The sequence below is a fragment of the Onychostoma macrolepis genome, chromosome 20, assembly GCF_012432095.1.
Source record: "Onychostoma macrolepis isolate SWU-2019 chromosome 20, ASM1243209v1, whole genome shotgun sequence".
Taxonomy (NCBI): domain Eukaryota; kingdom Metazoa; phylum Chordata; class Actinopteri; order Cypriniformes; family Cyprinidae; genus Onychostoma; species Onychostoma macrolepis.
In genome coordinates this window covers 28,567,868-28,583,405 of record NC_081174.1, presented here as the reverse complement: position 1 = coordinate 28,583,405, position 15,538 = coordinate 28,567,868, and the positions used below count along the sequence as shown (strand labels likewise).

Below are 15,538 nucleotides of genomic sequence, written 5' to 3'. Positions count from 1 at the left end.
ATTCATATTCACAGTGATGTAAAACGTACTGAGAAATTGTACTTAAGTTAAAGTATACTACGTAAAATTTTTTACTCCATTAAAAGTACCTAGCCAAAAAAATAAAACACAATAATAATACTTGAGTTAAAGTATAAGAAAAACTTCACATTTAATTATAATTATAATTTATTATTTTATATTATTTTTTATAATTTTATTAGTTTTTAGATTGACTTAAATTGAAAACAAGAGAAGTAGATATTTTAGTATTTTTGATGCAAAAAAAAAAAAAAAACTATTTTCTCATTGTTCTGACTATGTAAGAATCACAGCAGATATACTGAAACCAGAATCCTGGAACATGTTACCGTTATACTTTCAGCTAAAATTATCCGCAGATAATTTTACAGTCGTCAAGCTCCAAAAATTATAGGAAAAGGACCATAAAAGTACCATATGAAATCATATAATGGATGCATATACACTGAAATATAGTACAATCTCAATGAAATCGGTCACAAGAATGACATTTGATGTCTTTGATACTTAAAGATATATAGTAATGTAGTGAATGAATTGCGTGCATTTTAATTCTTTTTGGAGCTAGACAGCACCATACCCATTCACAATTATTGTATATTGTATACTTTTGTTTTAAAGTAGAAAAAATGTATATTTGTCATGCCACAACATGATGATGACAGCATTTTCCTTTTTGAGTGAACTTTTCCTTTGACACCACACACACACACACACACACACACACACACACACAATGATGACCTGTTGATGAATTATTGATGTGAATCCAGTTTATTCTTTTGTTTATTGCCAGACATGGAAGCTTGTATATACTTTTTGTTTTATAAAGATCTCACGATGAATGTTGGTTCAAACGAGGGCATGACAATTGTGTGCGTTTGATCGCAGGGAGGTCGACGCGAGGACGGAGTTCTGGTCCATATTCAGAACAGACGGAGCAGTCTGGAGAAAGCGATCCGAACCCAACCATCTCCACCGTAATCAGACCAGCCATGGCTCTCATCAGCAGCATGCTGGCGGCCTACACCTACATCACAGGTAACACCACAACATCTGCAACCCACAGCTGTTCAGGTTTGACTTTGAATCTGTGACGTGGATTACTGTCCAGACGTTTGTGTTTTGAAGGAGTCTCTTCTGCTCACCAAGGCTGCATTTATTTGATCAAAAATACAGTGAAAACACTAATATCGTGAAAAATTATTACAATTTAAAATTGCTGTTTTTGAACATATTGTAAAATGTCATTTATTCCTGTGATCAAAGCTTAATTTCCAGCATCATTACTGCAGTCTTCAGTGTCACATGATCCTTCAGAAATCATTCTAATATGCTGATTTGCTGTGCAAGAAACATTTCTGATTATTATCAGTGTTGAAAACAGTTGTGCTGCTGAATATTTTTGTGGAAACAGTGATGCATTTTATTTTTCAGGATTCTTTGAATAGAAAGTTCAAAAGAACAAGATTCCTTTTAAACAAAAAAAGCTTTTGTAACATTATAAATGTATTTTCTGTCCCTGTGTATCAATTTAATGCATCCTTGCCGAAAACAAAAATTAATTTCTTACAAAAAAGATCTTCTGACCCCAAACTTTTGAACGGTAGCATATTTCTGAATGATGTTGGCATATCTTTCTCATTATGTTCAACAAGATATTGAATAGGGTAACTATATGGTTGGAATTAATTTAATCATAAAAAGTGGGCAGTTCATGCAAAAAAATCCTGAACACAAGTTTGCTAAAACAGTGCCTGGAATAACTTCAGTTGGAGTCAAAGTGAAGTCAGAACAATTTAGCAAAAATCACAATATTGTAAAAAAATAAAAAAATAAAAATAGAATAGGTCAATCTTAAACATGAATAGTTCTCACACATTTCCAAACAACAACAAAAAAAAAAAGTATGTTTTTCTAAATTTAATCCATTTTTCACAAAATATGAATTTTATAAAATAGTCTATATTATTGAATATTAATGTTTTATATAGTATTTTAAATATCTTTTTATTTATTTTTTTATTTTTTTACTTTAATTAGATTTTTTTTTTTATTCACGGCAAAACTGCAAATGCATTTCTTCAAATAAAAGTGTCTGCCAAATGCATATTGTAAATGTAAATATCTTAAAAAACTGACATGAGATACATTAAAAAAATGATTTTGTGTCTGTACACCCATTTTAACCATGAAGTCAAATTGACCCGCTAACATCACCATCATACTAAAATAACACATGCACTGCAGATTCCACAGCTTTGCAGGCAGGTTCATGACCCTAAATGAGAAATGCTCACACAATTTCAAGGAAAACATACTATGTTAACCAGTATTTCTCAAAAATGCTTTCGGCTCAAACTGACCCGGAACATAATATAAAGGTTAGGAAAGTAAATGGTTTTCTGTTTTGTGTCTCCATCCCAGAGCACCCGGAGCGCTGTGCGCTGTATTTCATGTGCGGCATCTGTGCCGGTCTGTTCCTCACGCTCTTCGCGCTGGTGGTTCAGATTTCCTGCCGTACGGACTGTAAACCTCGCCACGCCACCGCTAAGAAGCGTCCGAGACCCACCGACTCCGACAGCGACTCCAGCGACTCGGAATCAGACTGGGACTCGAGCTCGGACCTCTCGGCCCGACGGCACCGGCGCTTCGAGCGCACGCTCAACACAAACGTCTTCACGTCAGCGGAGGAGCTGGAGCGAGCGCAGCGGCTGGAGGAGAGAGAGCGGATCATACGGGAAATCTGGATGAACGGACAGCCGGACGTCCCAGGAACCCGCAGCCTGAATCGCTACTACTAAAGCACCGCCTCCGATCGGACACATCCAGACGGGAAGCTACTAACAGGACGCTAAAGCGGCTGGAGTCATCGCCTAGTGTGGCATTAAATGGCGTATTTGCAGTGGAAATAAGCTCTTCATTGAGGCGCGCTTTATCCATGAGCTTCAACAAGCAGAGGTGAAAGGTCAAATGCTGACAAATTGGATTTGGGAATATTCCTACTTGATGTCTTGAAGTTGGACATTTTCTGCAGCGTGCGGCTGAAGCTAAGGCTCATGGGATATGTGTGGTTCAGTTGAAAGCTGGCTCTAGGAGTCTATAGGCAGCTCTGAGAGGTGTGATAAGCTCTAAGCACTGTGATTGGTCCTTCACTCCGCCTGTCAAACAGTGAGGACCGCCTTCTGTAGGGAGAGACCTGAGCAAATTAAGTGCCTTCTGGTTTGATCTGACAAATACACATATACAGTACAGTAGGACTAAAACATATTTGGACACTTATAAATATCTGAATGTCATTGCATTAGGAAACAAATATAACAAACCAAGCTGCAACTGCAAGAAAATGATGCTGGAGCTTGACTTTTCTGCTTAATGACCTTTAATCTCATCCACAATGCCACATTGAATTTTTTGGTAACACTTTACAATGAGGTTCCATTTGTTAACTACATTAGTTAACATGAACTAACAATAAAAAAATGCTTTTAAAGCATTAGTAAAATCAAAAGTTCTGTGTTTGTATTTAATGGACCTGAGGTATACAAGCCTGTTTCCGCCATGGGATAGAAAAAAAAATCAATCAATAAATAAATAAATAAAGGTAATTTGTGCATTTTTTCTTTTCTTTCTTTTAATCACAATTTTTCTTGCAGTTCTAAATAAATTATTCTTTTTTTTTTCTTCTCAAAATTCTTTACATCTTGCAATCCCCTCCCCTCCACCACAGAATAAAATCTGAAAAATAATTGTGAAAAATGGTTGCTGGTAATTGTGACTTTTTAGCTCACAATTCTGAAAAAGGTAGACTTGTGAGATATAAAAAAAATCTTCATTGAAAGACTTTTTTTCCTCATAATTTAATATCTTGCAGTTGTCGATGAAAAATGAGAAAAGCAACTGCAATTTTATTTGATCAATTCTGACTTTGGTAATTACCTTTTTAATTTTTTTCATGCAATGACATTCGTGTATTTTTAAGGGTGACTTAAGTATCCAAATATTTTTGGATATTTTATATATATATATATATATATATATATATATATATATATATATATATATATATATATATATATATATATATAGATATGCTGTAAAATCATCTCAGCCTTTGTGAAATCTATTTTGATATTTAAATAGCTTTTGATACCACTATTTTTTTTGGATGAAATATTTTTTATACTCTGGCAAAGCTTGCCTGATTGCTCAGGGATGCAATCAAAGTGTTCTGTGTATAATCTTATATTCTTTAAGGGGATGAGAGACAAATGAGATTCAAATGTTCCTGCATAGACTGTGACCTCAAAGAGGTTCTTATAGGATGATGATGCACATCTGCGCCGTGCCTTAAACACAAGACACATCTGCCAACACAGCTAATCACTCAATGTCTTCATGCAGCGCTTTCTGATTGTTACAACTCTGGTTAATGTGTTTCACTTTCTGTTACATGATAATGAGGGCTCAGAATTAATGTCGTTGATACGAAACCATAAATAACATATACTTTCCATTCTTAAAAATAAAGGTTTTCAATGGTGCTGCTTATATTCAGCAAAGAGCTTCTTCTTATTAAGAACTATTTATGGCTATAAGGTTCCTGAGTTGGCTATATAAATATAATATATTTTTTAAATGAGATGTTTTTGATGTTTAGGTTCTTCAGATCTGTGTTTTGGAACATTTTTCCTTTAAAGTAAAATTAAAGTGAAAAATTTAAGTAGGCTAGCCATCATCTTACTTAATATGCCTAAATATTTAATATTATATCAAAAGTAATTTTAGTAATTTAAGCATTACAAAAATAACAACTTTAATGGAATATATATATATATATATATATATATATGCATATGCATATGCCAAACAAAGTATTACTATTGCGGGAAGTATTATACCTGTACCTGAAGCCTTTATTTTTAAGAGCCCATTCCCACACAGAGATCATTTAGTATGTAATAATTAAGTTGTTGTTGTTGTTGTTTTTGTTTTTTTCAAAGCAAGCCAAAACATGAAGTGACTGGACATTTGTATGCATGTGAATGTTTGTTTGTGAAACAGAAGGATGTTTGTGTTGTAAGCGCTCTCAAACTTGTTTTATTTTCCAGTAATATTTCAGCATGGTTTTTATTGGAGAATCAGCTCGTGTACAGAGCAGAGGCTGTGGGAGGTTTTGTTTTGGTTGTTATGGAGCATTAAATAAACTGCATTGAATAAACTGAACGTGTAGCGCCGCCTGTTGGTGAATTGATCCACAAGACACATGAAAGGAATTGTTTACATCACCATGACAACAGCCAGTGTTTGTGGTCTCCATGGAGACCGTTATAAATAAACCTCCTCAGGGAAGCACAGCAGTCCCATGAGAGAACGACGTAACTTATTTTATTTACTTAAACCTTTCAATTATTTGAATCTAGATTACGGTAATAAGCCATTATGTCTATAAATACAAGACACGGGCTTCCTTTCCTGCCAGGAAACTCATTTCGGGATTTAACGGTGAGAAACATTAAACTCTAACGTTAGGCCCCGTTCATCTTCGTTTTGAATTTAGTTGTTTTTCCACATGCTTTTTGTAACATGAAAATCTGGATTATTAACTTTTCAGAAATGTTTTTAAAAGCACATTTTAGATTTTTGCTGCGAATTAACCAATGATTATTTTATGTATTCTTTCATTCATTTTACAGATCATTTTACAGATTATGAAAAACAATTATATTATATTGTTTTAAATCATTTCTGTGTGCTGTGATCCAGAAATCCGCTTTCCACAGAGCTCAGACTCTGGATTTTAAGAACGGTTACGCTCTGCCCCGGCGGCCCGCGGTCGGTACCGGACAAGATCCGCTGCTGTCGGTGAACATCAGTCACGGCGAGAGGAACCAGCTGATCAGAGACATCCCGAACCTGACCTACGGCACCGACACACACCGACCCCCGCCGCTAGACTTCAGCCCGGCACACGCTGCTTATGACAAAAAGGTATCTCTGTCTGTCCATCTTTCTATTTATCTCATCTGTCTCTATCTATCAAATCTAACGTATCCATCGATCTAGCATTCTGTCTACAAGTCTATCTCTCTCTATCAATCTATTTTTGCCTGTCTGTCCATCTATCTATCCATCCATCCATTGATGTAGCGTTGGGTCTGTCATTGTATCTCAATTTATTTATTTATTTATTACAGAGACAATGCATATTAATAAACATTTATGTCAATATGCCAGATCTATTTCTATGCATGTATCTATCAATCTATTTGTCTTGCTGTCTATTTATCTAATCTGTCTCTATCTATCCATTGATCTTGCATTCTGTCTATCTTTCTATTAATCAATCTATTGATATAGCGTTCAGTCTATCATTCCATCTCTATAAATCTATTTCTGTCTATGTATCTATCTATCTGATCTGTCTATCCACTGATCTAACGTTCTGTCTATTTCTCTATATAAATGTATTTTTCTATCTAATCTGTCTGTTTTATCTATCCATTGATCTAGCATTCTGTCAATCTATCTATATAGTGTTCTGTGTCTGTCCATAAATCTATCATTGTGTCTGTCTGTCTGTCTCTATCTACCTATATCTATCTATTGTTCTATCTGTCTATAATTGTCTTTATAAATCTATTTCTATTAATGTATCTATTGATGAAGCATTCTGTCTATCTATTTGTTCTATCTGTCTCTCTATCGTTCTATCATTATGTCTCTATCTATCATTCTATCTACAGGTGCTGGTCATATAATTAGAATATCATCAAAAAGTTGATTTATTTCACTAATTCCATTCAAAAAGTGAAACTTGTATATTATATTCATTCATTACACACAGACTGATATATTTCAAATGTTTATTTCTTTTCATTTTGATGATTAGAGCTTACAGCTCATGAAAGTCAAAAATCAGTATCTCAAAATATTAGAATATTTACATTTGAGTTTGAATAAATGACCATCCCTACAGTATAAATTCTGGGTATCTCTTGTTCTTTGAAACCACAATAATGGGGAAGACTGCTGACTTGGCAATGATCCAGAAGACGAACATTGACACCCTCCACAAAGAGGGTAAGTCACAGAAGGTCATTACTGAAAGGTGTGGCTGTTTACAGAGTGCTGTATCAAAGCATATTAAATGCAAAGTTGACTGGAAGGAAGAATTTGGGTAGGAAAAGGTGCACAAGCAACAGGGATGACCGCAAGCTTGAGAATACAGTCAAGCAAAGCTGATTCAAACACTTGTGAGAGCTTCACAAGGAGAGAACTGAAGCTGGAGTCAAGAGTCACCACGCTCAGACGTCTTCAGGAAAAGGGCTACCAAGCCACTTCTGAACCAGAGACAACGTCAGAAGCATCTTAACCTGGGCTGTGGAGAAAAAGAACTGGACTGTTGCTCAGTGGTCCAAAGTCCTCTTTTCAGATGAAAGTAAATTTTACATTTCATTTGGAAATCAAGGTCCCAGAGTCTGAAGGAAGAGTGGAGAGGCACAGAATCCATGTTGCTTGAAGTCCAGTGTGAAGTTTCCACAGTCAGTGATGATTTGGGCTGCCATGTCATCTGCTGGTGTTGGTCCACTGTGTTTTCTGAAGTCCACAGTCAACGCAGCCATCTACCAGGAAATTTTAGAGCACTTCATGCTTCCTTCTGTTGACAAGCTTTATGGAGATAATGATTTCATTTTCCAGCAGGACTTGGCACCTGCCCACACTGCCAAAGGTACCAAAAGCTGGTTCAATGACCATAGTGTTACTGTGCTTGATTGGCCAGCAAACTCGCCTGACCTGAACCCCATAGAGAATCTGTGGGGTATTGTGAAGAGGAAGATGAGAGACACCAGACCCAACAAAGCAGATGAGCTGAAGGCCACTATCAGAGCAACCTGGGCTCTCATAACACCTGAGCAGTGCCACAGACTGATCGACTCCATGCCACGCCGCATTGCTGCAGTAATTCAGGAAAAAGGAGCCCCGACTAAGTATTGAGTGCTGTACATGCTCATACTTTTCATTTTCATACTTTTCAGTTGGCCGAGATTTCTAAAAATCCTTTCTTTGTATTGGTCTTAAGTAATATTCTAATATTTTGAGATACTGATTTTTGACTTTCATGAGCTGTAAGCTCTAATCATCAAAATTAAAAGAAATAAACATTTGAAATATATCAGTCTGTGTGTAATGAATGAATATAATATACAAGTTTCACTTTTTGAATGGAATTAGTGAAATAAATCAACTTTTTGATGATATTCTAATTATATGACCAGCACCTGTATATGCCTGTCCATCCACCAATCTATCCTTCTATCATTTTATCCAATTTTTTAGGCAGTCTTTATTTGCATGACTGCAAAGATACAATATTGCCAAAGCTTGAAATATATGTGGAGAAATATAATAATAACAATGAAAAGGTCAAAATAATAGAAAAAAACCCAACATTATAACAAATTTAAAGCTGCAGTCCTTAACTTTTTTGGTTTAAAAATGATCTGAAATCAATATTTGAGCAAGAACATAACCAGCCAGTGTTCAAAACTATCGCCTTACTTTAGCCCGATTCACAACGGTTAGCTTACAATAATGTTTTCCAATTTGAGTGGTACGGGTAGGTTTTCGCGGGAAATTCGCGCATGGCGCTGCGTCATTACGTCAAGTCTGTAAACATAAAGAAGTTGTCCCGGCTGCTAGGCTATCGCATGTGAGGATCCTACAGGTGGAGGATCATTTATAGCTTTTGTCACAGGAGCTAGAATAATTAAATGTATCATTTTGATGGCGGATTGTGATCCAGAAAGGATTATGTGTTTATGAAACACATGTAAATGAAATTCAATTATATTCCAGTTTTAAATGTGCTTCTGATTACAGATAGCCTGAGATTACACAAGATTTGTATTTTAAAGAAAACCAGTACGAAGGGAGCATAATTTGCTTTTTGGGTTAAAAGAATTTCTTAATATGAAATTCGAATGGCATGACAATTAGATTAGACTGTACAGAAATTGAAATCTACACGCTAATACACACTATAGTCATAGTCACGCAATGCTGATGTTGTTAACATTAATAATTTGAAATTAAAGTATAACAATAATAATAATTTGCACGGTTTGATGGGATATGAGCTAACCGATCTTTAGATTAAATCACCATTGGTAGCGCGATTTATAGTGTTTTTTCCTCAGTTGGTCAGAACAAACGTGGCAGACTTGTTACGTACTTGTTCAGATGGCAATATACGGTGAAAATTCTTATTTGGGTCATATATTCCAAGACGTAGACTAATCTGTGATTGCGAAGTACAGTAAACATCCACACATTCACCTCAAAACATGAGATTCATCTGCGCTGCAGCCGTGCCGACTCACAACCCCACGCAAGCAAAAAACTTACGGACTGCAGCTTTAAACTTAAATAAACAGTGTAACAAATTAGAACGTGGGAACATTTCATACCACAATGTTCACACCACCTTTTATCTGTCTATCCATCATCATTCTATCTACATCTATCGTTCTGTCTGTCTCTTTATCAATATATTTCTCTCTTTCTCTCTCTATCTCATTGAATCAGAACCTAACTTTCACCTTTACCCTTTGACCTTCAGGTGCTCCGTTTCTACGGTTACTTCCGGCAGGAAGTGTTGCACTCCCCGGATGAGCACTTCCGCATTCGTCCGGTGGTGATCTATTATCACCTGGAGGACGACAGCATGTGTGTGACCGAGCCACCGGTGGAAAACTCTGGAATTCCTCAGGGAAAGCTGATCAAACGTCAGAGGCTGACCAAAAACCAGCACGGAGATCTGTACCACTGGAAAGACCTCAACGTCAGGATGGACATGAGTTTGTTTGGAACGGTCTACAGGATAACACACTGCGATGCCTTCACACAGGTACACACAAACACACACACTGACTCAACTGGACTGCTGCTTCTAAGGGGTTTGGTTTAACTGAGTGTGTGTGTGTAGGACTTCATGGAGAGTCAGGGAATAGTGTTAAACGAGTCGGAGTCCATTCCCAGTGATCCGTACACCATCCGCCGCATTCAAGCACAACAAACCCACTTCATACCCTATGACCACAACCATCAGCTGGAGCGCTTCCTTGCTCTGGATCGACAGGTACACACACACACACACACACATACATACACTCCTGTATGTTTACACACAAATGAATACATTCTTTCTCACTCATCATTTCTCTGCTGTCTCCAGGTGCTGCGTTTCTATGCGCTCTGGGATGACACAGACTCTCTCTACGGGGAGAAGCGTCCCGTAACACTGCATTACTATCTGGTGGATGATTCTGTTGACATCTGCGAACATCACGAGGCCAACAGCGGCCGGGACCCATTCCCAGTGCTGCTCAGCAGACAGAAGATTCCCAAACACATCAAATCAACCTGCGGTGAGACCATAAACGCACAGATTTCAACACAGGAAAAAAACTGCTTCAATTGTGTTGCTTTTTGTGTTTATAGAAGCTTGGATAAACTAAATCAGGGGATCCCAAACTTTTTTGTTAGCCAAACCTCTTAGACATGAAATATTTACTTAATAATAGTTCATATTTCAGTAATCTGACAGTACATTAGCATAGTTCTCTGATTTTGTTAATGTTAAAATGACATGCAGGTAAACAGATACATTTTTATATACACTACCAGTCAAAAGTTTTTGAACAGTAAGATTTTTTATGTTTTTTAAAGAATTCACTTCTGCTCACCAAGCCTGCTTTTTTTTTTTTTAATTTATCCAAAGTACAGTGAAACAGTAACATTTTGAAATATTTTTACTATTTAAAATAACTGTTTTCTATTTGAATATATTTTAAAATCATTAGGATCATTACTCCAGTCACATGATCCTTCAGAAATCTTTCTAATATTCTGATTTGCTAATAATAATAATAAATGTATAAATAAATATATTCAAATAGATAACAGTTATTTTAAATAGTAAAAATATTTCACAATATTACTGCTTTTGCTGAATTTTGGATCAAATATATGCAGGCTTGGTGAGCAGAAGACAATTCTTTAAAAAACGTTAAAAATCTTACTGTTCAAAAACGTTTGACTGGTGGTGTATAATATAATAATTTTTTTTCAGTAAATGTTTTTGACGTTTTTATTTTAAAATTATATATATATAGGGCTGCACAACCTGACCAAAAGTAAGTTTAAAATATTTGATAAAATAATATTATTTTACACTACAAGTTACCAATATTTATGACTTAAATTCAACAGACTATATTTATTTCATTAAATTTCAGCCTTTGTTTAGATAATGGCACTAAGCTATATCGCAATTTTATTTTGACTCATTTTGCAGCCATAAATAAATAAATATATAAAAATAAAAATGAATGAAATAATATAAAATACAGTTAAAAATAAAGGAACAATATTACTTAATGTGTTTTTCTTTTGCATTTTATCTGACAACACTGTTGTTGTTGTTTGAAAAAAAAGCTAAATAAAATATTTAAAAATATTTAAAAAAAATACATAAAGGAACAAAATAATAAATAAAGGAGGAAAAAGTAATACAAAAATAAATTCTTTCAATTTGCTTTACTTATTTTCCTATTAATATATTTATTTATTTATTTTTCATTTCTTCAGGGTTGGTCCCCCATAGACTAAATTTATATTTAATTTGAGCATAATCAAAGGACACAATCAATATATTAACCCAGAAGCCTTAAACTTCTCTCTGTTTCTCGACTCAGAGCCGTTCCCCACCTGTGTTCTGGAAGTTTCTACACAAGACGTGAAGGAGTATTTCTCTCCTGAAGACTTCAGGGTCGGTGAGGAGGTCACGCTGATGGGGAGGCGCTTCCTGCTGTATGACTGTGACGACTTCACCAGGAAATACTATGAACAGAATCACCCCGACATCTTGCTCAAACCACTTACTGTAGACACCAGAACACAGCAAGACATCAAGAGGGTCAGATACGTACTGTTAACTGGGCTAATATCACATCTCATCTTGGTTAAAAATGAATGTTATTTATAGTTGTATGCAAATGGTACATTATAAGTGATCTATCTGCCACTTTCCACAAACTTATGTTCTCTAGAGATGTTTTATGTTGTGACACTGACATCTAGCGGTGTGAATGAAGCATCACGCAAATGTGTTTAATTAGCGATGCCATTGTAGAAATGCACCATTCGGACTCTGGCAAGCCATATATAAAATAAATGTTACATTGTTAATACAATTTTTAAATGTTAATAACGAATGTTATTAAAATGTTAATTTCTAGAAAAGAACTAAATGTTCCAAATGTTACTAACAGGGTTGGAAAAATGGCAATATTTATATAAAATAGGCCTAAGTGTTACATTTTAAATACATTTTTTTTAATGCTAATAACATTTTCTATCAAATCTCCACTTTGATTTACTGAAAAAGAAACGAAAAGCCAATGTTGTACCCTATTTGTACCGCAGGTGATTCCTCCGTATAACGGCTTCGGTTCGCTGGAGGACTCGATGCAGAACTGCCTGTCCCTGATTCCTGAACCGCCCAAGAAAGACGTGATCAAACTCCTGGAGAACGACAACAAAGTCCTGCGTTACGTCGCACGGCTGGTGAGAGTACAGCTCATTTGGATCATTTCCTGACTGAATATTACCACAGCGCAAGCAGGGAAACGGTGTGAATTCATTCCTGAGTGGTCTGGAATACTCGATTCTGATTGGTCAGTCGCCACACTGAAACCGGCGCTACTTTCATGTGTTGTAATTGTATCACTCCGCGGATTCGCGGCGGACGGTTCATTTAAACGCAATCGATTTTAGCGAAAACGACCTCAGAGAATTTAAGTATTAAAGTTCGGCATGAAATTAAAGTTTATCTGTTTTAGGCGTTTAACCAAGACCAATTGTGACCCTGGACCACAAAACCAGTCATAAGTAAGTAACACGGGTATATTTGTAGCAGTAGCCAACAATACATTGTATCGGTTATGCCAATACATTATGCCAAAAATCATTAGGATATTAAGTAAAGATCATGTTCCTTGAAGATATTTTGTAAATTTCCTACTGTAAATATATTAAAACTTAATTTTTGATTAATAATACACTTTAAGGACTTCATTTGGACAACTTTAAAGGCAATTTTCTCAATACTTAGATTTTTTTGCACCTTCAGATTCCAGATATTCAAATACTTGTGTCTCGGCCAGATATTTTCCTATCCTAACAAACCATACATCAATGGAAAGCTTAATTATTCAGCTTTCAGATGATGTATAAATCTCAGTTTCGAAAAATTGACCCTTATGACTGGTTTTGTGGTCCAGGGTCACAATTCAGTCGATGTGGTAAAATGTGAACTAATTTCTGGGGTTTGGCCTATAATACATCATCCCTGCAGTGCTTTATTGTTTTGTACATGTTTTGTACATCTTTATTTAATATACAAGTAAAAAAAAAACAACAAAAAAAAACTTTATTACATAATAGATAATGTTCGTGTATTGTCCGGTTCTTTTCAAAATGTAGGTTTATTTTCCAATGTCTACATTAGTTCTTACAGCAGTCTCGTCTGCCACAGGATTCCCAGAATCCCCTGGATGAGGGCCGACGCTTCATTCTGTCTTACTACCTGTCAGATGACATGATCAGCGTCTTTGAGAGATCAACACGTAATTCCGGCATCATCGGAGGAAAATTCCTAGAGAAGACTCGTGTCCCAAAACCAGGAAGCTCCGTGGAAAACCCTGAATACTACACACCTGCAGACTTCTCCATTGGAGCGACTGTGGAGGGTATTGACCAGTGACATCACATCCTGGGAATCATCGCGCTCTTGTTTCTCTCTCATGCTGTTCTGTTCTTTTCTCTGCAGTGTTCGGTCATCGGTTTGTCCTGATGGATGCCGACCGTTACGTGTTGAGGTACCTGGAGTCACTGTACAATCACATCCCTGAACACACTCTCTCTTCCCTGAGACAGAAGTTTGGGGTCAGTCAGACCTCAGACCAGGAGGAACAACATGAAGGTAAAAAATGTTTGTTTGGTTGTGGTCTATGCAACCTATAATCATACAAATAAAAGGTTCATTATTGGCTTTGATGGTTCCATGAAGATCTTTTAACATACATGGAATCTCTCCATTTCACAAAAGGTTCTTTAGATTATTAAAATATTCTTCATTTGAAGATGAAAACTGTTCACAAAAAATTGTTTGGGGAATCAAAGTCATCACTACGTAAACCCTGTTTTCGACTTATGGCAAAATATATATATTTGGTCAAATATATTTCAAAATATATGCAAATATTTTTCTACCAATATATTTTTGAAAGTATATTTAAAAAATAGAAATATTTAAATAAATATAAAATATCCACCCATATTTGCATTTAATGTAATGTATTTTCTTGCACTTGAAATATATTTTGGTATATGAAGGTTGAGAGTAAATAGTTTTTTTTAATTATTATTTCAATAATTTATTTATTTGAGCTCACAACATGTTTGAGTAGCTGATATTCAGTTGAAATCTTGCTGAATGTTTCTCTTCACAGGTGCGACTGATGGAGCTGCGGTCATCCTCCAGAGCTGAAATCTACTCTATAATGTTACCCATCATCACAAGACACCAAAAGATCATTAAAGTCCTTTTTTTCATGTTTGTGCTTTTTGATGTTGAGATTTCCCAAGTATTGTGATATGAATGTGCAATAAAGACAGAGATTAAATGTAAAATGCAACATCAAAATGAATAATCATTTTTGAGGCTCGTTTATGTATTATTTGACTATTCAAGAACATGTCCAAGTCCTGTTTCACCACAAAGTTAGAAGAAAAAATATTTTTGCTTATGAACCTTGGGCTGGATTCATCTCATGAAAAAAGTTATAAAATCTTGGTTTGTATGATCCTATGTGCAACTCTGGAAAGTTTAACTACCCCTGTTTTGTTTTTCTGTAAAATTACAGGTTTAGATGTCTGATTAGATTGTATTCTACATAAAGATGCCTCGTCTAACACAAACTAAAAACCTTGAAAGGGAGAAATTTTTGAATATGTGTGATATACATCAGATCCCAGATGCATAAAACGCTTAGACTAGACTCATCTAGAAGAATGTTAATTTTTAGAAACACTTTTTTCTTAAGATTTTTCGGAATGAGGTAAAAAATATTTTTAGAAAATAAAGTGACAGTTCAAAAGAAATGTATTCCTAAAATATTTAGTAAATCCAACCCCTTATTCTCAGTATCAGTATTTTTTGCACTAGTGATCTATTCCATGTTAAGTAAATTTCAGTTGTGTAATTGTATATCCCATGGTGGTAGTTGTATTGAATTTAACTTTCTATTTTTAACAAGTTGTCCATGCATGATTTTATTGATAATTATTTGGATTACTGATGAGAACTAGATTTTTTTTTTTTTTTTGCACTGGAAATTAAGCTCACTGCCCCCATACAAAAATAAAAGCTCATTACACCAATGGAAAATTT

General features: G+C 35.4%; 2 protein-coding genes across 3 annotated transcripts in view; both read left to right on the top strand.

Annotated features, from left to right (window-relative positions):
• The window catches only part of LOC131527034 (protein eva-1 homolog A), a 48,360-nt gene extending 44,619 nt beyond the window's left edge, over nt 1-3,741 (top strand). For both annotated transcript variants that reach the window (XM_058755853.1, XM_058755854.1), the window contains 2 exons: nt 913-1,062; nt 2,449-3,741. In XM_058755853.1, the coding sequence (XP_058611836.1) occupies nt 913-1,062; nt 2,449-2,825 (527 nt within the window). In that variant the 3' untranslated portion in view covers nt 2,826-3,741. The remainder of the gene's footprint in view (nt 1-912; nt 1,063-2,448) is intronic.
• A 371-nt stretch (nt 3,742-4,112) lies between these two features.
• efhc1 (EF-hand domain (C-terminal) containing 1) lies at nt 4,113-15,521 on the top strand. Its single transcript, XM_058755852.1, has 10 exons — nt 4,113-5,526; nt 5,788-6,012; nt 9,644-9,931; nt 10,010-10,162; nt 10,259-10,451; nt 11,781-12,001; nt 12,511-12,651; nt 13,622-13,835; nt 13,916-14,068; nt 14,598-15,521. Exons 1-10 carry the CDS (start codon nt 5,464-5,466, stop codon nt 14,633-14,635), a joined length of 1,689 nt encoding a protein of 562 aa, XP_058611835.1. The 5' UTR covers nt 4,113-5,463; the 3' UTR covers nt 14,636-15,521.
• The last annotated feature ends 17 nt before the right edge of the window (nt 15,522-15,538 follow it).